Source organism: Papilio xuthus, unplaced genomic scaffold (assembly GCF_000836235.2).
Source record: "Papilio xuthus unplaced genomic scaffold, Pxut_1.1 DF828780.1, whole genome shotgun sequence".
NCBI classification, from domain to species: domain Eukaryota; kingdom Metazoa; phylum Arthropoda; class Insecta; order Lepidoptera; family Papilionidae; genus Papilio; species Papilio xuthus.
The window spans coordinates 1,385,195-1,405,316 of record NW_013529869.1 but is presented as its reverse complement, the minus strand read 5'-3'; the positions used below and the strand labels follow the sequence as shown (position 1 = coordinate 1,405,316).

General features: G+C 33.7%; 6 protein-coding genes across 7 annotated transcripts; 4 read left to right on the top strand and 2 right to left on the bottom strand.

Annotated features, from left to right (window-relative positions):
- The first annotated feature begins 339 nt into the window (after window positions 1-339).
- Window positions 340-1,969, top strand: LOC106128482 (corepressor interacting with RBPJ 1). The gene is given in 5 exon segments (NM_001312201.1): window positions 340-527; window positions 716-810; window positions 1,124-1,374; window positions 1,451-1,709; window positions 1,808-1,969. Coding segments are annotated over 5 exon segments (747 nt in total). The 5' UTR covers window positions 340-455; the 3' UTR covers window positions 1,878-1,969.
- Window positions 1,970-2,019: 50 nt separating this feature from the next.
- On the bottom strand, window positions 2,020-4,816 carry LOC106128480 (T-cell immunomodulatory protein). The gene is made up of 2 exons (XM_013326884.1): window positions 3,362-4,816; window positions 2,020-3,175 (listed from the first exon to the last, which is right to left on the bottom strand). Exons 1-2 carry the CDS (start codon window positions 4,689-4,691, stop codon window positions 2,745-2,747), a joined length of 1,761 nt encoding a protein of 586 aa, XP_013182338.1. The 5' UTR covers window positions 4,692-4,816; the 3' UTR covers window positions 2,020-2,744.
- Window positions 4,817-5,181: 365 nt separating this feature from the next.
- Window positions 5,182-6,729, top strand: LOC106128273 (MOB kinase activator 4). Its single transcript, XM_013326581.1, has 4 exons — window positions 5,182-5,326; window positions 5,401-5,564; window positions 5,652-5,861; window positions 6,139-6,729. Exons 1-4 carry the CDS (start codon window positions 5,273-5,275, stop codon window positions 6,383-6,385), a joined length of 675 nt encoding a protein of 224 aa, XP_013182035.1. The 5' UTR covers window positions 5,182-5,272; the 3' UTR covers window positions 6,386-6,729.
- A 347-nt stretch (window positions 6,730-7,076) lies between these two features.
- Rpp25 (ribonuclease P protein subunit Rpp25) lies at window positions 7,077-8,076 on the bottom strand. The gene is made up of 4 exons (XM_013326607.1): window positions 7,873-8,076; window positions 7,524-7,708; window positions 7,331-7,450; window positions 7,077-7,254 (listed from the first exon to the last, which is right to left on the bottom strand). The coding sequence occupies exons 1-4, from the start codon at window positions 7,966-7,968 to the stop codon at window positions 7,131-7,133; spliced, it is 525 nt and encodes a 174-aa protein (XP_013182061.1). The 5' UTR covers window positions 7,969-8,076; the 3' UTR covers window positions 7,077-7,130.
- Window positions 8,077-8,955: 879 nt separating this feature from the next.
- Window positions 8,956-10,323, top strand: LOC106128303 (uncharacterized). Its single transcript, XM_013326618.1, has 3 exons — window positions 8,956-9,310; window positions 9,578-9,678; window positions 9,972-10,323. The coding sequence occupies exons 1-3, from the start codon at window positions 9,055-9,057 to the stop codon at window positions 10,116-10,118; spliced, it is 504 nt and encodes a 167-aa protein (XP_013182072.1). The 5' UTR covers window positions 8,956-9,054; the 3' UTR covers window positions 10,119-10,323.
- A 284-nt stretch (window positions 10,324-10,607) lies between these two features.
- Window positions 10,608-20,081, top strand: Tdc2 (Tyrosine decarboxylase 2). 2 transcript variants are annotated; one of them, XM_013326594.1, is made up of 11 exons: window positions 10,608-10,929; window positions 14,170-14,498; window positions 16,098-16,149; window positions 16,353-16,423; window positions 16,854-17,090; window positions 17,821-18,360; window positions 18,455-18,644; window positions 18,886-18,950; window positions 19,226-19,446; window positions 19,628-19,708; window positions 19,918-20,081. In XM_013326594.1, exons 2-11 carry the CDS (start codon window positions 14,184-14,186, stop codon window positions 20,030-20,032), a joined length of 1,887 nt encoding a protein of 628 aa, XP_013182048.1. In that variant the 5' UTR covers window positions 10,608-10,929; window positions 14,170-14,183; the 3' UTR covers window positions 20,033-20,081. The 2 variants fall into 2 exon arrangements, with proteins under 2 accessions (XP_013182048.1, XP_013182049.1); XM_013326595.1 differs by lacking the exon at window positions 10,608-10,929 and having other exon boundaries at window positions 14,127-14,498.
- The last annotated feature ends 41 nt before the right edge of the window (window positions 20,082-20,122 follow it).

Sequence of the window (20,122 nt, the reverse complement as noted above, 5' to 3'; positions counted from 1 at the left end):
CCAAAAAAGAAACCAAATTGTGAAAAATAGAATTCGTTGATTTTATTTTAGGTACAAAGTTTGTTGGCCATTTATTGAGTTACTCCTCGAAGTTGGTGTCTCTATTCCAATGTAGTAATTCTCCTATTATTATGAAGGTAACAAGTGATCCAATTGCCCAACCAAAGCCTATAAGAAATAAAATTATATTAACTTAATTTTTCAGTCACGACTGAACAACTAATAGCCTTGTGCCTTATGGCAAAATTCCAAAGCAAAACTCAAAATGACATTGAAGTTGAGGGCATTTGACACATGACAAATGTACAAAATAAAATAATATTTTTCTGTTAGCTGTTAGGTATTTCGTCTTTTCACGCTGAAGAAATCGTTAAATTAATTAATTTTATAAAGTGACTAAGCTGAAGTGATCGTCTTATTATTAGATACAATAGTTGTCAAGAAAAGGTCCAAAAATGGGGAAAGGTTTTAATAATTATATGTGCAAGAAATTCTTCCATCCAGCATCCAGGGACAACTTAAAAAGAGTAAGTAGTTTACGTATTATTATGTAAATCATACACAAATTATACTAATCCATTACATCACTAAAGTAAATTAAACTTAAAAACAATTTGATTTCTGTACGGTCGGCGGCCATTTTATGTCGCTTATTGCGCATGATAACAAACAGCTGATGTTTTTAAACATTTTGTTTTTTATATTTTCGTTTTAGGTATGGATGGCAGAACAAAAAACTGATGCATATAAGAAAAAACAGGAAGAATTGCGTGTTCAGTATGAAAAAGAGCAGGAACTTCACGAAAATAAGTATGTTCACCTTTTTAAATTCAAAGTTTAATTAATAATAAGTGCAAACCTTCAAATCATAATCAAGGAAAAAAATCTAAAACCATACTTTATATCCAGCATAATAAGTAGTTGCCCACAACTTTATTTCAATATATAAGTAATGTTACCTATGTCTCCCTAGGATAGTGGAAGAATTTTTCTAATTGGTTCAGTGGCATCGAAGTCTATTTAGTGTACAAACAAATAAATCAATCTTTCCTCTTTATAATATTAGCATACATAATACTTATTTCTTTAATTACTATTATTAAATCTCTATTTTAATTCCCAGAGCATTGCTGAGTAAGGACAGTAAAGACAAACTAAGTTTAAATTTCATGTATGAGCCTCCTCCTGGAGTTAAAAAAGAAAGAGAGAGGGAGGACAATGAGCCTGAATACAAATTTGAGTGGCAGCGCAAATACAATGCCCCTAGAGAGAGCTACTGCAAAGGAGACAATGAGATTCGAGATCAACCTTTTGGAATACTGGTTAGAAATGTCAGGTGTATTAAATGTCATAAGTGGGGTCACATAAACACTGGTAAGTTTTCATCTTGATTGATTGATATTTAAAAAAAATTTGACTTACTAAACTTTTGCAAATATACCTTTCACAGACAAAGAATGTTCAATGTACTCTCTATCAATGAGTGAGGCTCGAGCCCTGCAAGCCGCATCATCATCCACTCAGGAAGAAGAGGAAGAAAAGCCTGATGTACCTACATTGATGCAGCAGATGCGAGATACAGGCTTGGTTATGAAGCCAGGAGCACTACCCCTGGCTGCAACTAAGATAGATGATGATGACCCTTCTGGTTTAACTGAAATAGATCTCATCAGTCAGTTAACTAAGAAACAAAAGAAGAAATTATTAAAGTAAGTGTACATTGGTCGTTTTTATCCAGCCAGATAAGTTTACAAGTAACTGTAAAATATAAAAATTTGCTTTTAAATAACCTTTTTTTTTTCTTCAGGAAATTAGAGAAGATGGAAAAGAAAAAGATTAAGAAAGAGAAGAAACACAAACACAAGTCTAAGCATTAGGTGAAGTAATGAAAAGAAGTACAGATTTATTTCAAAACTTATGTTTAATTTGTTATTTTAACATCCAATAAAACTTTTTTCATCATTATGAATATATTGTTTTATTCACTAAAAGTTTTAGCTTTTCTAGTTCCATTGGCGAGAAATTGTCATAGTGCAAGTTGCTTCAGGAGAGATTTACTTGTAACAAATAGGATAAAGTAAAACATACTGCACTTTGAATCTCATTTTACAGAACATACAACGATTAAAAATTCTTAACTTTCTTTAACCTAATTATTTACAAGTTTCTAAGTTGTTTTATAAAGTGTAAATTTAGCTCTTATTCCTGAGAATTTTTCCAAAAATATTATATATAAAATTCTCGTGTCACAATTTTCGTTCCCATACTCCTCCGAAACGGCTTGAGAGATTCTCATGAAATTTTATGAGTATATTGGGTAGGTCTAAGAATCGACTACTATCTATTTTTTTTTATCCCGCACGGACGGAGTCGCGGGCGACAGCTAGTTTATTATAATATTTTTATGATTTCTAATGAATACATATTGATAACATGAAATATAAAACAATCACAGACTAGTTGGATAAATATAATTATCATAATTCATAACTAATCCTAGCTAAACAAACATCTACTATGTCTAAAGGCACTTCAATCTTTTACTGTGAGGGACAACAGTGTTTACTTTTATGAAAAAAATTGTTACAATGTCAAAGACGACAATGTTTTTGCTCAGTTTTAACGGCAGCGGAAACTCACAGTAAATATGCAATATAGATTTTTAGACAGCTCAAACATAGTTGATGTCTTATTTAAATCACAATATTTAATAATATCACATTAATAAGAAGTCAATGTTAAATCTATATCTTCACATATGTCTTTTCGTCAATTTCTATAATATCTTGTCTATCGTTCCTTTCTTTCCAATGTAAATATAAAACACAAGCTGTTATAATAACAATAATAGCAGTCAACACAAAAACACTTTTCAATATAACTTTACTGGGTGTAACAAATAGTTGAGCTCGCCATTGTGATGGATCATTTGGTGGCGCTGGAATGACAACTATTTGTGAGTTGGGTATTATTTGAGTCCAGCTTTTGGAGTATCCTGATAGACCAACATTAAGTGTGTCTACAAAATTTGGTGTCCTATCCAGTCCGAATATAGAGTATGGAAGTTGCAAAGCAAAATAAGCGGACTGTGAAAGTTGTGCACACACTCCTGTCCTGTAGGTACTTTCTTGAGACCAAGTGTTGTAGCCAATTTTGGGTCCTGGCAAGTTTGTTCCTAAAAAATATTTTATATTAGTATTTAGTACATTCCGATTCATTCATTTTAAGAAACATTTAGGCATAGAATATGAATATTTAGATCTAGATAACAGTAATTTTCAAAATCAGGGAAAACATTACAAAATCCTTACTTCTTCCTAAAAGTAATTATTATTATGAAATTAATAGTCAAAATACTTACCAAAAGTTACTTTTCTATTGTACAAAGTTCCATTAATCACAGGTATATTTTTATTACTGAGCCCAGTTACAACAATAACCTTTATAAAATTAGTATCATATTCCAATTCATTTTTGAATGCATTCATTGTATATGATTGCAAAGTTGTATTCTTTTTAATATATATAATATCAAGAACACCATCCATGTAAAAATCGTAAAATGTTGCCATCACAACATTTTTACCAAATGTATCAAATTTATCCCACTGCACTTGAAATGTTCTGGAAAATTTACAACCCACTGAGTTGCATGGTACATTATGCAATAGAAAAACTGCAGTTTCCTGGCTGTTCACTGGACTTAGGGTCATCAGAATGTCTGGATATCCATCCATATTATAATCACCACTTCTCATTGTTATAGTGTCTAAATATATTTCATCTCGTGGAGGAGTGAATCGCCACAAAGTACCCTTGCCATCATTAAAATCTACTTGAAGATCATGCCATTGTTGGTTGTCATAAATTAGTATGGTGCTATTAAAACATTCTATATCATAGCAAACAGGTATTACTACATAGAATTGTCCTGACAAAGCAACATCTGTAAACAAAGCTTGGCCATATATTACAGGATGTCCTACCAATAACTCAATACTGTAGTTGTAAGTAAATCCACCAACTTCTTCATTAAACCAAACTTCAATATCCACCTTAGTTGTGACCAAGAGATCAGCAGCATTATCATCATTAACATCCAAAAATGAATGTGAGTGTGGGAGTTTTATTTCTTTAAGCAAATCTTTGCTCATTGGAATTTCACTTGGATTTAATCTGGTTTTATCAAAAATCCAAAATACTCTTTCCTTATTGGAATTGATGCCAAACAAATCTAATATCATGTCACGATTATAATCTAAAATTAATGGCTGACCTATTGTTGTAGCTTTGACCGAAAGCGCATCTGAACAATTCAAGGTGGGTGCTCCTCCCCACAAAATTCGAACTTCATGTGAATTAGATGTAGCATTTTGAATCTGTGTCGTAAACAGTATGTCCATGTAAGCATCTCCATCATAGTCACCTGGCACTATGCTCGTTATCACAATGTCATTAAAAGAACAAACAAAAGATGAGGGTCGCAAAAACGGTTCCTTATCGTAAGCTAAAAGCACTTCAATATTTGAACCATTTATTATAAAAGCGTCAGTTAATTCGTCAGAGTTAAAGTCACCAAATGCAGCGATGAAACCATTGTTACTTCTACCAAATGAACTCGTTGTCATATCCACTACTGAAGAACAATATGAATATTTAAAAGTCAACATTAAAATTATTAGATACAACATGATGCACTCAATTATTAACTATAACGAAGAAAAGCTATGAGAAACTTTACTAATAAGCTATCTTTCTTTGCAATGCAAACGATACAAAGTTTATTTTCACCTTTTCAATATTCATTTACTTTATTATGAAAACATGGTCTTGTCACCCAACTGTCACTGTCAACGGATACAGAGTCATAGATATTAAAACGACAAACAGATACAAATTAAGGATTATAATTGGGACAGGAATGTTATTCTTGTTTAATTTTGATAACTGTAAATAATTTTATCCAAATGTTCTTTATGCCGAATAGTTCGGCAATTTATCATTTTTGACTTTTTTTGTACGTTGTTCTGTTTGCCAATTTACCTTGCAACAACTCTTTGATTGCCGATTGTCATTATAAATGGAATTGTCAGTTGTCACCGTTTTTCTATTTCTAATAAATTTTATTGATCTTTAAATTGAATTCAATTAGATTTTAGTAAGATTAGAATATAAATATTTATAAGCAGTATTAATAAATCTGCTTTGCACGTATAATTTTTAATACTTTGTTATTTAACTCTTGTCTACTTGTGTTGAATAATTTACAAATATGGCTGATGGAACCCAAATACTTAGACGAAACCAACCCGGTTCCAGAGCAAAGGTCTTAAAAATTTTCATAGATTATCTATTTACTTGCAACTATTATACTCATTAAAAAAAGGAATGAAATTTCAGGATTTCTGTCGTTGGCCCGATGAACCATTTGAAGAAATGGACAGTACCTTAGCTGTACAGCAATTCATTCAACAAACTATTCGACGTGACCCTGCTAATTTAGAAGCTATCTTAAAGATGCCAGAGGCCCAAGATGAAGGTGTATGGAAATATGAGCATTTGAGGTAAATTTGTGTTAGAGGAACATCATTTTAGAAAATTATTATAAAATACAAGATACAATCGTAAAACGTATCTGTGTCTGATTTTAGGCAATTTTGTATGGAGTTGAACGGACTAGCAGTCCGGTTACAGAGTGAATGTAAACCAGAAACTTGTACACAAATGACTGCAACAGAACAGTGGATTTTCCTGTGTGCTGCTCATAAGACACCTAAGGAGTGTCCTGCCATAGATTATACACGGCACACACTGGATGGTGCTGCATGTCTACTCAACAGTAACAAATACTTTCCAAGCAGGTAAAAATTAATATATTAAAAGTATACATTATTTTCAAACAAGTATTAATCCCTTAAGCACTATATGACTCCTGGTTGGCAAATTTTAAGTGAATAAATTTTTCTGAGGCAGACAAAGACATTGTTTGTTTTGCATAAAACAATACTATAACTTGTAATTTATTATAGTACCAATGAATTATCTTTATCCTAAAACTAGAATTAAACCAGAGATTATCTTGAATTAATTTTATAGGGATAACATTTTGTTTTAATGCATAAAATAATTATATTTCAGGGTCAGCATAAAGGAATCATCAGTGGCTAAATTAGGCTCAGTTTGCCGGAGGGTGTATAGAATTTTTTCACACGCATACTTCCATCACCGTGCCATATTTGATGCTTTTGAGAAGGAAACGCATCTGTGCAAGAGATTTACATACTTTGTTACAAAGTATTCAATAATATCGAAAGAAATTCTAATACTTCCAAAACTTGATGATGAAACACCAATTGCACAAACTATTGGTGAATCAGAAGCTTAGATCTGAGTTTACTATTAAGTATTTTCTTGATATATTAATAGTTTTAATTATAAATTACTTCTTTATAGTAATAGTAGTATATTAATCACTTTATATGACTTGTGATTATTTATAATACTTATAAACATTAGTTCTTTAATGATAAATATGTTTGAGATACTTTTATTCTTTCAAGTAGTTCTGAATTTCATGAACCAAACTTGGATTCTATTATTTAGCTACAGAAAATTTTGAAATAAAGATTTACAAAAATGGCTGTAAATTTGTCAGTCTGTCAATACTAAATCATTGGATTCAGTTGCATTTACAAATAAAATTAATTTAAAGTTATAATAATGGCAATATAAGACTACTTTATATTCAAAAAGAAAATAAAGTTATATAAATAAACTTTTAATTCTACCTTTATGATAATTTTCTATTTCTAAATTATTTCATAATAAAATAAATTATGCTGTATACCTTTTTGTTTTACTAAAAACTCCATATCCTCTTTGGTATCATGCATTCAACATTTGCTGTATAGAAAATACAGAGAAATAAAGTTAAACTTATCAACTAAAAGTTTAGAAGTAAGACAAAAAATCAATTTGTCTCAAATAAGCAACATTCCCTGTCCACCTAGTTTATTTGAGGCAAGATGATTTTTACTCTATTGAATCTGGTTTGTATGAAAGTGGGGAAAATAAAATATTCTTCATAGTTTATTACACTGATACAGCAAATGTATTAAACTACAACAGGCTCATGATTCAAGTTGATTCTTTTTATGCTTAAAGGGCTTCTTGGTTTTGTATGCTTGCTGGTTTTTACTAATAGTGCTGGTTTGTCCTTTTTGCCAAAATTTCTTCCCTTTCAAAGATTGGTAACTGAAATAGCAAAATTATAATTAAGACAATATAAGGTTTAAGAGTATGTTTCCATAAATTTTATAACAGAACATACCCTATTTGATTTTGGTCTTGAATTTCATTAATAGATAAAAATATATGAATAACAGGTATTTCTCTTTTCACTATTATTTTTTCAAGTCCATCAATCTTTGGCTCCCAATACTCTTCAACTCTACAAATATAAAGGAATAAATAAATAATAATACTATAACTTTTAGTGAAAATTGCAATTCTAATTAATTTACTTTTTATATGTAAGTTTTGTTACTTGGTGTTCAATAGAAAATTGTCTTTTAAGAATTTCTGCACACGATATGGCTTTAGGTATGGCAACTCTAGTTCCTGTCCACACTACCGAGGTCGCTGCTTTGTCTTCTAGAATACCGGATGCATGGGCGAGGAGATTGCTCATCTTGCTACCTCCTTTGACCTGGAATATGTAAAAAAAACAGATAATTTAGGCATAATCGCTTTTGTTTTGTTTACAAGTTTAAGGACAATCATTGCATTACATTTCTACATTCATTACAGTTCTTGTTAGTAACATGTATCGTTTATAAAAAAACAATATATGATAACATTCTATAGACATACTTGCATCCAAAGAAAATCAGTGGGAAGATCCTTTATAGGTATTTTATTTCTTTCCAGTTCTTCTTCGACATTTTTACCTTTGAAATAATTTTCCATTTCTTATACGTAAACAAGAACACAGTGGTGAAATATCAATTTTAACCTTAAATAACATAAAAAATCAACAAATTATTTTATATTGACTTATAAATTATAGCCTTTCTGTTTGACAGTTGGTTGACGTTGATAGATAAAATGACATTTTGCTATGTTGCCATTATGATTTTTTTATTAAAAAGATTTTTTAAATCCAATTCCACGAAAAGAAAATCACAGAAATCAAACAAACAGTTAGAGAAATGGATGTCACTAATACTATTTGATATATCTCCAAAGTATTATACCAAGTGAAAACAACTCCAGCAGCGTTTCCCTTCTTACGATTTTTTGGATAAATATTTTTAAACACCTTTGCATATTATGCAAATATAGCAGCATAGGTCTAAAATCCTTTCTAGTTTTTCCCTGCTGAAACATTCATACAATTAAATCATATTTTATCATAGATTCTTTACAAGGGTTGAGATTAAGATGATTTATACATAGTTGAAACAAGTACAAGTTCAGTACAATCACGATCATATGTATTACTTTGAAAAGCAAAATTGGTGAATGAATTTCTTATCAATCATACACGCATACGTACATAGGGCCCACACTCTTACACCTTATGTATTGACTAGTCATAAAGGGAAAGGTCGATAAAGAATCGACTCGAAATGTGAATAACTTTTTTTTAGGCTTTAGTGGTTTCATTGGACCGCACATTGCAATATATTTTCTTCAACTTGTAGACTTTATTTGCCACATAATAATGCCTGGTTTCGTCTTCCGTGGCCCCAGGTTGTCCAGCTGGAACTATTTTGGAATTCATTTATTTAGACTTTGAATATTCACCATGTATGCCTGTATGTATCTTGCATTTAATCTAACATACGTCACTTCAATAAGTAGTTCATTGAAGTACTGATGAGCGAAATATACATGTAAACATATTAAATCTTAAACGGGAACAGATATATTTACGCAATCATCCACAAAGGTTATCGTTTTCAATATAAGACGAACATCATGTCACGGCTATGTATAGTTATCAAGCAATCTAGCAAAAGGAAACTATAATCGTAGAGTCGAATTAAAACAATGTTTAATACAACAAAATTAGTTTATTTGAGTTTGGGGGTTGTATTTATTACTGTATCAATAGTAACAGCTAAAACTCGGTACCCGTTTGTTTTAGACGAGCGTTTCGTTTGCAATATAAAGCAGTCTTGTGTTGAATGTTTAAAATTGACTCATTGTTCCTGGTGCGTGACTAATAATAGATGTTTTTCGAAGGAACTTCCAACTTTTACAGATTTTTGCAAGAATGATACTATCGATTTCAAAGATAACGGATGTAAGTACAAAAATATTTTTATAAATCTATATTCTGTTGGTACGTGTAAAAAAAAAGTAAAAGAGTAAGTGCATGAATTCTAATTTAATAAAAATAATATAATATAACAATTTATTGATTAGAAGTAACAATTCTACTAATTCTGCTAACTATTAAGGTAACAAACACGTTTTAAAATATATTATTATACGATTGTCTGTAATAATATCTTCGAATTGGTTAAACTAAACTAAAAGCTAAATTCTATAGTGTATTTTTTATTTTCAGTCAGTATTGAAGAGAACGCGGAATGCTCTTGCGGAAGTAGCATAGAGGACAATTGTCGTTGCATCTGCAATCCTAACTCGGACCCTGAACATCCTACCAAGGTAAGCAAGTACTAGTAAGTAAGCACTAATTAAGCCAAGCAAGAAAAACATACTTTAGGCATTTACGACATTTTCCCTTGTCTCCTAAGCTTCTAAAGCTAAATTAAAGTAAAATTAAAAAGTTACCATAGATATTATGGAAAATATTTTAGATATTTGTGTTTTTATAATTTCGTAAAGTAAAAGTTTGGGTAAAATTTTGTATTTCCAAATTCCGTAATTATAATATATGCTTTCTATATAAAATTCGATATTAATTATTTGTAATGTTACCAAGTACATTGTTTTTTCAGACTATTGTTGGGGAATATTGCGATTACGATAATTTCTCATGTGTCGGCCGCCATTGTAACGAAGGACCTTATCCTCTAAGCCAAGCGAGAAACGAAGAGGACCCTAATGTAGCAGACGTTGAACAACCATCAGAAGTAATTGATTAATTCCATTGAGTTTCTTTTAAACTAATTATTTTTAATTTGTAAGCCTCGATCTAAATACTTTCTTTCATAAAAAAGTCGGTTTCGGGCATTGAACCCAGGCAGTAGACATGATGTATACCAAATATGGACTTAAATGAACTATACACATTTGTAAGTTAATATTTAGATATTAAATAGATTTTTAATAACTAGATTTATTAGGCAATAGCAGTAAATATTTTAAGAAATATATAAAGTCTTGATCGTTTTTTATTTCCAATTTTTTTCGTAGGCGGCGAAGCGAAGAAGGCTTCTCAATTAAAGAATTGATATGAGCGGGCCGTCTGCCGCGGATGGCTCATCGCCTTCGAGTGCCTGCTCGTTATGGTTACGCGAAATTAGATTTCAACAAGTCTATTTTCTTTTACCGCGCGATCTCTTTATTTTTATCGAAGTTTCTCGATCGAATTTCTATAGCGATGGGTTTGCTATAGAATTATTCGAGTAGGCCGGGCTACAGATCAAGCCTACGCAAAGTTTAAAACCTTACAAACCTACTATACATACATAAAAGGTTTTATGACTAACATACACTTCGCGAACTATGAAGCTTTCAGTTCTCTAGAGACTGTCATCTTAACGTAATTGTGGTGTCACTTACACAGCATGCTGTAGATACTTAACCCTAAAAACTATGTTACCTATAACAGAAACTATTATAACGACGTTATTTAAGCAGACTGAAAGAAGTAATTCAGTTATCTAACATGTGAGAAACAATGTTAAATGAGCATATTTTACGCAAGAACGAAACTGGAATAACTTGATGAAGGTAAATGAATTTGCGTTCAATAATTGTGTCGGAATGCAGTGCTGGAGGAGGGCGTAGCGAGCAATTCGATTAGGGAAGGAGCGCCTAAATTGTTTTAGTTGATCAGCGCGCTACGCTGAGGCGAAGCGGAGGCGAACCTTCAGTCACGCGTCAGACATCATGCGCATACATTATTGCTTTAAGTTAAATAGAAATACTTAGGTCTTCAGAGAATGGATAAAGAAATACGAAATGCATTCAACATTAGTGTTCACAAGCATAGGTACTACACCACTACTTATCAGCGGTGGATTGCTACGCTTGTCTACGAGGTTCTACGCGTAGAGCTGCCTCCTATACTATTGCCACTGCTCTATTGCCTCAATATGTGATTGTCAAAATACATCGCCAGTGAAAAGACTCTTACTAATGTACGTAAGATTTTTTTCGTATTATTTACGTAAACATTAAAATAACTGTTGAAATAAACTATTATTATATTCCAAATCAAAATATATTAAAATAGGGTCTGCTATATATGTAAATGTACATATTTTTGTAACTTTAACTAAATATTAAACAACTTCGTGTTTCGTGAAAGGTGTTGGGTGTTATACTTAGCATAGAAGTGAGATGAGAATGGAGCCAGCCTGTGGAAGTATATTGCTCAGTGGGAGAGATCACACATAATAATATGGCATTGGTATTCCGGGGCGGGAGGAATGCGCGTTCCAGCGCGGCGACCTCCCGGCGCGCCGCCCGCCCTCGCAACCTACGCTCAACAACGTCAATAGGCCGCCTATACACGAACGATTTGTGCAGTCTGGTGTTTTTTTTTTTAAAGAAGTATATAAAAAAAATGACTGAATGATAAATAAATGCACATTTCAAACTATTTGGTCTTGGGCCTTGTTGATCATACGTTATTACATTATTGACTAGAATTACTTCAATAACTATAGTACTTAATTTATTGGGTTAAGGTAAGATCAAGGAAGGTGAAAGGTCAATTCTTATTTGGAGAAATAAAAGATTCATTGATCAGCTTAAAGATGTCGGAATTTGTATCTAAAACTAGCAGTTATACGAATAAAGTAGTATTTTAAAACGTATTCCGTTAGTATTTCATGAGTAGGATGCCTTAACTTGATGTTCAAATTCATAGCACTATAAAGATTGACGGAATAAAATGTTAAAAATGCTCCATTGATGCGAAATAGTTTGCACATATTATAGACTGAATTTAATAGTGTCCGAGTGTCCGAACTATAAATAACACGCACATTGGATCTATGGAATATTTATATTGATAAAAGTTGAGGACCTTAGTGGCTTATAAAAAAACAGCACCAGAGACAATGGTTTACATAAAAAACAACTCATATTTTAATGTATTCCTTTCGATTCAACTAAAATGAAAGAAAAAAGGAAAGAATATAAAGTTAAAGTATTATTCATTTGAATTTTCCTTTTCTAATTACATAAATAAAATATTCCATAGGCACTTGTAGGTGAGCAATGCAAAGGCACCCCGCGTTACCCGGCACTTAGCCATTTGGCCTATAATGAAAAATTCTAAAGTTAACTCAAAGGATAATCTTTCTCTGATGAATATTCATAGAGGCGCACTTCTGCCCATTTGAGTGAGTCCACCATTTTACCGTCTACTTTATACGTTTATTTTATTGAAATTTTCATTGAATTATTAATGATTTAAATTCTGTCCCACTTTTAATTTCAAAATATTATCTATTGATATTATTTTTAGGGTTCCGTACCTCATAGGAAAAAAACAGAACCCTTATAGGATCACTTTGTTGCCCGTCCGTCCGTCTGTCAAGACCCTTTTTTTACAATAACATTTAGTTATCTGTGTATTGTTGTACTGTGTAATAACGTATTGTTGAATAACAATACGTTATTGTTAACCCTCTTCTCAGACAGTAGGAACCCTCAGAAAAGGCAAAGCGACGAGCTTGAATAGAAAAATGCACTGGTGTAAGCCGTCAAAGCAGAAGACCCAAAATATTAACTCTAATTAGACGACATCTATAGCATATTTGTATGATTACTTTAAAATTTTACTAATACATTACTATTGGTAACGGTCTTCGTACAAAAGTTAATAATTACGAGAAATTAAATGGTGACATTCAATTCTATTTTAGATAAAAATCAAATGATAAAGTTTGACTAATTGATTCCGAATCGTGATTGAACTTACTTTTATAAATAAATATTTTCCATTATATGAATCTCCATTTTTTTTATTAAAAGGCGATTTGTATTTACGCGCGTAAATACATTTGAATCGTATTTAGGTACATAAGAAACAGGTACATATAGGTATAGAAGTAAAGACAATGATAAATTATTAAGCTTATAAATAAATATTTTTAATGTACTATTGAAGTAAGTACTTAGTATAAGAGAATTTGACACGAAATATAAAAAAAAAACTATTTATTGTAAGTAATAACTAACTAGATAGTTCTCGACATGAGCATAACATCTTATTTACCAAAATTCTCAAAATCCAAGCATACGTTCCCCCGAGACTTGAAATCTTGGCTATCTCCCAAATCGGTAACTTAATAATGACTTAGACCTAGTGGGAATCATCTAGCTAATTTAAAATTTGACGGACACCTTAAGCTCTTTCTAATTTCGAACTTTATAAATCAATTGTTTTTTTTTAAAGTTGAACATTCTCCCCATTTTCGTGTAAAGAGGAAACAGTTCAGCTGACTAAGACTGAATGAAGTGGCAAAGGGGCGTCGGATTGCGCACACAGTGCTGGCGGAGCTACACGCGGAAGCGGGGGCGAATAATGTTAGCTTTTATAGAAATTAATTTAATCTATTTACGTACCTTATTGTTGTTTTTTAACGATACCTTTTCAGTCGGGTTATAAAATTGCCTCTTGAAATCTTTTGAGGTCTTTGAAAATTGTATTTTTAGTTCTTGCTTGTAATTTATATATTTTATTGTTGAAAGCTAAGTATAATCGCTAAGTCTGTGTCCGTTCTTAACCCCTAACTAAGCGCGGGCTAACATACGCTTAGCGCCCTGCCCGCCCCCGCTCCGCGCGACTCCGCCCCGCGCCCCAACGCCCCGCCGCCCCGCGCAACCTCTCAACCAGCGGAGTGTTGGCTGGCTGTCGAGTCAGCCGGAGGTCGTCAAGCTGACACCACTGCCACAACTGCCACGAGTTTTCCACATACTATTATTTTAAAAAGTTTTCATTTCAAACTTTACAAGACAAGAAATCCGCAATGGACACAGAGGAGTTCAGGGTACGAGGAAAAGAAATGGTGGACTACATTTGTACTTACATGACGACGATTCGGTCGCGGCGTGTGACTCCATCCGTTGAGCCAGGGTACCTTCGGGCCGCGCTGCCATCTTCAGCGCCTGAATACCCTGAGAGCTGGGACGACGTGATGTGCGACGTGGAAAACAAGATCATGCCCGGCCTGACGCACTGGCAGCATCCGCGCTTCCACGCCTACTTTCCCTCGGGCAACGGCTACCCTTCCATCCTCGGTGACATGCTGTCCGCCGGTATAGCTTGCATCGGCTTCTCTTGGGTAAAGTTTACATTTTCTCGTTTAAAAATTTAGTTTAAAACACACATTACGGTTTTTTTTTCAAGCGATTAAGGACATAATAATGCAATATGACAAAAAAAACATTTGAATAAGGTTTTTAACATGTAAAAATACTTAGATAAGTATCTCAATAGTCATGAGATCGTTGATCTTTTCGATGCTATGATTTTTGTAAACAATACATACTTTCTTTTCAAAATTTTCATTAAACTTCAGATAATTGGCTAGACTTTAATAGTATTTTTTTATGTAGATAAAGCTCGTATTTAGTAACTTTAGGCTAAATTACGCCGTGGGAATGTCCAGATATTGCAATATACTAGACTAGATTACACTACATATTAAATAATGATAAACGTATACGACTTTATTCGAAAATATTACAATTGATTTGTCGTTTTCAAGCGAACACTCTCAATAACAAAGCTTTAGGCTTTACCGATTGGAACGTGATTAATCACGTACTTTTGTGGCTTTTCAAACTTTTCTTACAATTTCAAACTTTTTAAAACTCTATTCCACAGGTTAAGCCAAATTACACATAGACTAAATGCAGTTCTGTTCGTCTTTGCCTAATATTTAAATTAAATTAAAAAGATAGAATTCATCTAACTGGAACAGAAAAAAAGTTAACTATTTATATTTAGACTTTAGACTTTAGACAAACGCTTACAACCTCATTCTACAATGATAGATTAAAACGTATTTAAACTAGTTTGAAAATTTAACGTGTGACTGGATCTTTTTATACAATATATGCAATTGCTTTATTCACTTTATGAATCAAAACGCAATACGCTGAATAGTTTTTAAAAGGTTAAAGGCGAATCTCCAATTAGTCGTCAACCACTTAACTGAGATTCAGCGCAATTTAACCTAAAATTGCATGATTTTTTTAAATCGTATCACAGTTTTTATTGGAAAAAGACTTACAAAAATAAATCGACATCCTTTTCACAAAGGCAATCAAGGTAATAGTTATAATTGTAGAGAATAATTAGTTAAAAACAAAAATTATTTAATATGTAAACAGCAGACTTTATTCTAGATATATTTTTTTTAACAAAAGCACGAAATTCTCATCAGGAATCGTACCATCTAAATATTAGAGATTACCAATGCTAAGAAAATATTCCTCGCCTTAACTCGCTCTGGTTTAAATATTATTTAAAATATAATAGAAATATTTTATTTATTAAAAATGTTATTATTTATATTTCACAGTACAGTTAAACTGTAACTTAAGTTACTACGAAATTGCACAATAACCATGTGCCTTGATTGTTCGTTTTTATTTTTAATTATAATACTAATCACCTGAAACCTGGAATCATTATCGCCTTGTTATCACGTTGTCGTAACTGCTGCTTGGTTGCATTTGTTGATTGTGTTACCGTCGTTCAACGTATTTATGTATAAAATAAAAAAATATGACAGAAAACTTCTTTCTAGAAGCTTTTTGGTTCGATAAAAATTTATGTATTAAAACATGAGACTTACGAGAGTCGTTAAACTCGTGGCATGAAGGAGATAATTATTCGTTGTTGCAAATAAATAATCTATTATATATTTTTACAGGCCGCGGCTCCTGCGAATACGGAGTTAGAAATCATTATGTTAGACTGGATGGGTAAGCATTAATAATGTGTGGTAATTGTTTTAGAGATGTAGCATTTCAATCAGATGTTTTAAAGTAAACATTTAAATATCACGTTCTGTAATTTTGCTATTTTGTTTGACAAGTTGGCAGCATTTAACATGTTCAAAATAATATGAAATATTTAAGATACTGCATTTTGAAAGATTCACACAATAATGTATGTGATATTACAGGAAAAGCTATTGGATTACCTCCAGCTTTTCTAGCTCTAGAAGAAGGTAGCAAGGGAGGCGGCGTTATTGAAGTAAGTTATCACGGTTTTGAAATAAAATTATCTTTTTATAACATCTAATAGTACTGATCCTAATAGGATTAGTTCGTATTTAAGACCAGCTTTTTACTAGTTATTTGATTATTTTTTAAGCGAATCATATACAGTTCCTTGTGAAAGATTACAAACATGAAATATCACAAAAACTTCACTTCTATTTAGAAACAAACACTTTTTCCAGTTATTCAACACCTTGTAAACTGTCGACAAATGTTAGTTCTGTCTTTTACCCCGTAAAATTGACAATTAACGCTGATGGGAGGTTGTGCGACCTCCATTAGGCTCGCAACGCCGGAAATTCCAACTTCGTCCACCAAAATGACAATAAGTCATTTACAACGGGTTCAGGGTGCAAAGGTTTACCTTTATTTCGTGGATGATAAATTTTGTAATATATCCGTAGGGTTCTGCAAGTGAATGCGTGCTTGTATGCATGCTCGCTGCGAGAGCTAACGGTATAAAACGTCTGAAGCATCAGTTCCCAACTGTGGACGAAGGTCTCTTGCTGTCGAAGCTGATTGCATACTGCTCGAAAGAGGCGCACTCTTGCGTTGAGAAAGCGGCGATGATTTGCTTCGTTAAGATGCGCATTTTGGAGCCTGATGAACAAGGAGCGCTTAGGGGGGAAACTTTGAAACAAGTAAGTTAATTATTAACGTACAAGATATTAATAAAATTACCGTAATTTGATTGATAAATTTACTCGTTTACTCTACTCTTACTTTTAGATAAAGGACAGTTAGTTGTTTTATATCATGTGATTATTCAGGACCACAATTGGTCGCCATATAAAATTTCTATAGAAAATCATGAATATTTTAATAAAAGTAGGAGTGGTAAGGTATAAAGATTCTATGGCGCGGTGAAGATAATCGAGAGATAATTGAAAAGGCGTGCGGTGTCGTGCCGCGGCGTGAGGCGGCGGCGTGATGTTCCGCAGGCATCGCTGCCGGCCGTTTAATGACTCGGCCGCGGATTCCGGAAATACGTGGCGCGCCGGCAGACACGGCCGCATTGTGAACAACTTTCTATGACGCAAATATACTGAAATTCACCATTCTTCCCTTTCAGAAATGAAGATCGCTTTAATTAAAACGATCTTCACTCAATTGAATGTCATTCTGATCCTACGCATGCAAATGAAAACGAAATATTTGTTCAAATACTTTTTATTTATTTATTACGGTCACAAAATTACTTTGACATATTATTATATAAACACTATTTTAATATTCTGCGTTGTCTACTATTTGGCATTCAAAATATATGCACTGCATGCATACATATGCAAACATTACTCAACATAGGCCACGATTGAAAATAATATCCATCCAAAAAAATAAGACATTATATTACTTACCTAATTTCAGGCAATGGAAGAAGACGAGGAAGCTGGCCTGGTTCCATTCTTTGTAGGCACCACATTAGGAACGACTTCGTCTTGTTCCTTTGACGTTCTGACTGAGATAGGTCCCGTGGTGAGGAAGTTCCCCTCCGTGTGGCTGCACGTGGACGCAGCTTACGCCGGCAGCGCGTTCCTCTGTCCCGAGCACAAGTACCATCTGGCTGGTGTAGAGTACGCCGATTCATTTAACACCAATCCCAATAAACTGATGTTAACGAACTTCGATTGTTCCCTTCTGTGGGTGACCAATAGATATCTCCTCACGTCGGCTCTGGTCGTCGATCCTTTGTACCTCCAGCACTGTTACGACCACACCGCCATTGACTATCGACACTGGGGCGTGCCATTGAGCCGACGCTTTCGATCCCTCAAGCTCTGGTTCATGCTGAGGAGCTACGGCATCACTGGCTTGCAGAAGTACGTGCGCCGCCATTGCGAACTGGCCAAGTATTTTGAACAACTAGTAAAGAAAGATGAAAGGTTCCAAGTCTGCAACCAAGTGAAGGTATTAAGTCAGTTAATAAATATAAATCTCCTCTACTTGAAATATGTGGAAGATATGACTGCGCTTATTCCTCAATTCATTAATGATTTTCTAGCTGGGGCTTGTCTGCTTCCGTCTGGTGGGCGGTCCGGACGAAACGGGCGAGCAGGTAGACGAGCTGAACAAGAAGCTGCTGACTAACATCAATGCCTCGGGCAAGATTCATATGGTGCCCGCTTCTGTGCGCGACCGCTTCGTCATCCGGTTCTGTGTCGTCTACCAGCATGCCACGCGGGAAGACATCGGTAAATTGAGACTTAGACTCTGAGTGTTATAGTTGCTAATGTTATATTTTTGTTACTAGTATTATTATCAATTTAAATTGTAAACCATAGAGCACTAATTAGAAAAACAATTTTCTCTTGGAAAATAATATAGTAATAAAAGCAAGGGTTTAATTAAGAAAACAAAATTGAACATTCTATTGCCACGAATCATTTACTAAAATAACTCTGGCTTCACTATATAAATACCTTTAACTTACAGAGATCGCTTGGGATATCATAACAGAATTCGCTACCGAGCTACTCGAGGGTCCCGATAAGGAAAGAGTAAGTTGAGATAAATTACATTGAAGAATTTTAAAAACCAAATAAAAGATTTTGTTCAATGAATAGTTAAAGTAATCCATTGAAATGTTTTTACATTAAGTATACTTCTTTCTACCCGGTAATAATAACGAATTAACAGCCAGTATCGAGGCTCCTGAGGCCGTCGAACCTAGTTACTCTTAACCGAGGTTTACGTTAAGCCCAGTGAAGGTGTGATCGCCTTTTCTTAAAGTGTTAAACTAAAATTTTATTTCTTACGTATGCGTTTATTGAAGGACTTAAATGAAGAAAGGGCGCGACGCCACCGCGCAGCTCTGGCCCACAAGCGTTCGTTCTTCGTACGCATGGTGAGCGATCCCAAGATCTACAACCCGGCGATCAACAAGACACCACCGCCCGTGCCCACCACGCCCGGCTCCCCGCCCGCTGCCGCCGTAGCCGCCCCTGTTACCCCCGATACACCCTCGGACGCGGGCGGTGCACTGCCTACCACACCGTATGTAACAAAATATAAAACAGAACTTTAATTTATTGTGTTAATATTTTACATAAAGGGAATTGTGTAAAAAATCACAATAAAAATGCAAATTGAAAAAAAAATCATTGTCAATAAATGTAGAATAGTTGACGATTAAATGCTCATGCATACTACTGCTAATTGATGTTTATTGTTTCAGCAAACAATCTTCTTGGATCAGCTGGCCTCTAGCGTTCTTCTTCCAAAGTGTCGATAACGACAACAACGATTTGCCATTAAGGTACGTATTAGAATACATATATTGATATGATATCCTTCCATAAAGCTTTCAATAGTAAAAATATGTTTCGAAATGTTGCCTACTCTTTACCTTTTTATTTCTAGATCTCGACGTACATTAATTGTAAGCAAAGATGCATTGCCGTAATAAAAACAAAATGCACTTTGTAGTACGTTAAAAAGACTATGATTTAATATTTATCTGCACAGGTTTCGACATTTAGACACAATGGTGCGTCTGAAGAGCCCTGGGCAGCCGGGCCGGCGCGGCTCCTCGCCCAGCCCCTCCCCGGAGCGCCGCGCTCCTTCCCCCTCCGCACATTGATAACTACAACGCCTGCCACAATAACTATTTATCTATTCTATAATAAATAATTTCCTCAGCATTTAAAAAGCTTTTGATTGCTTAATCCTT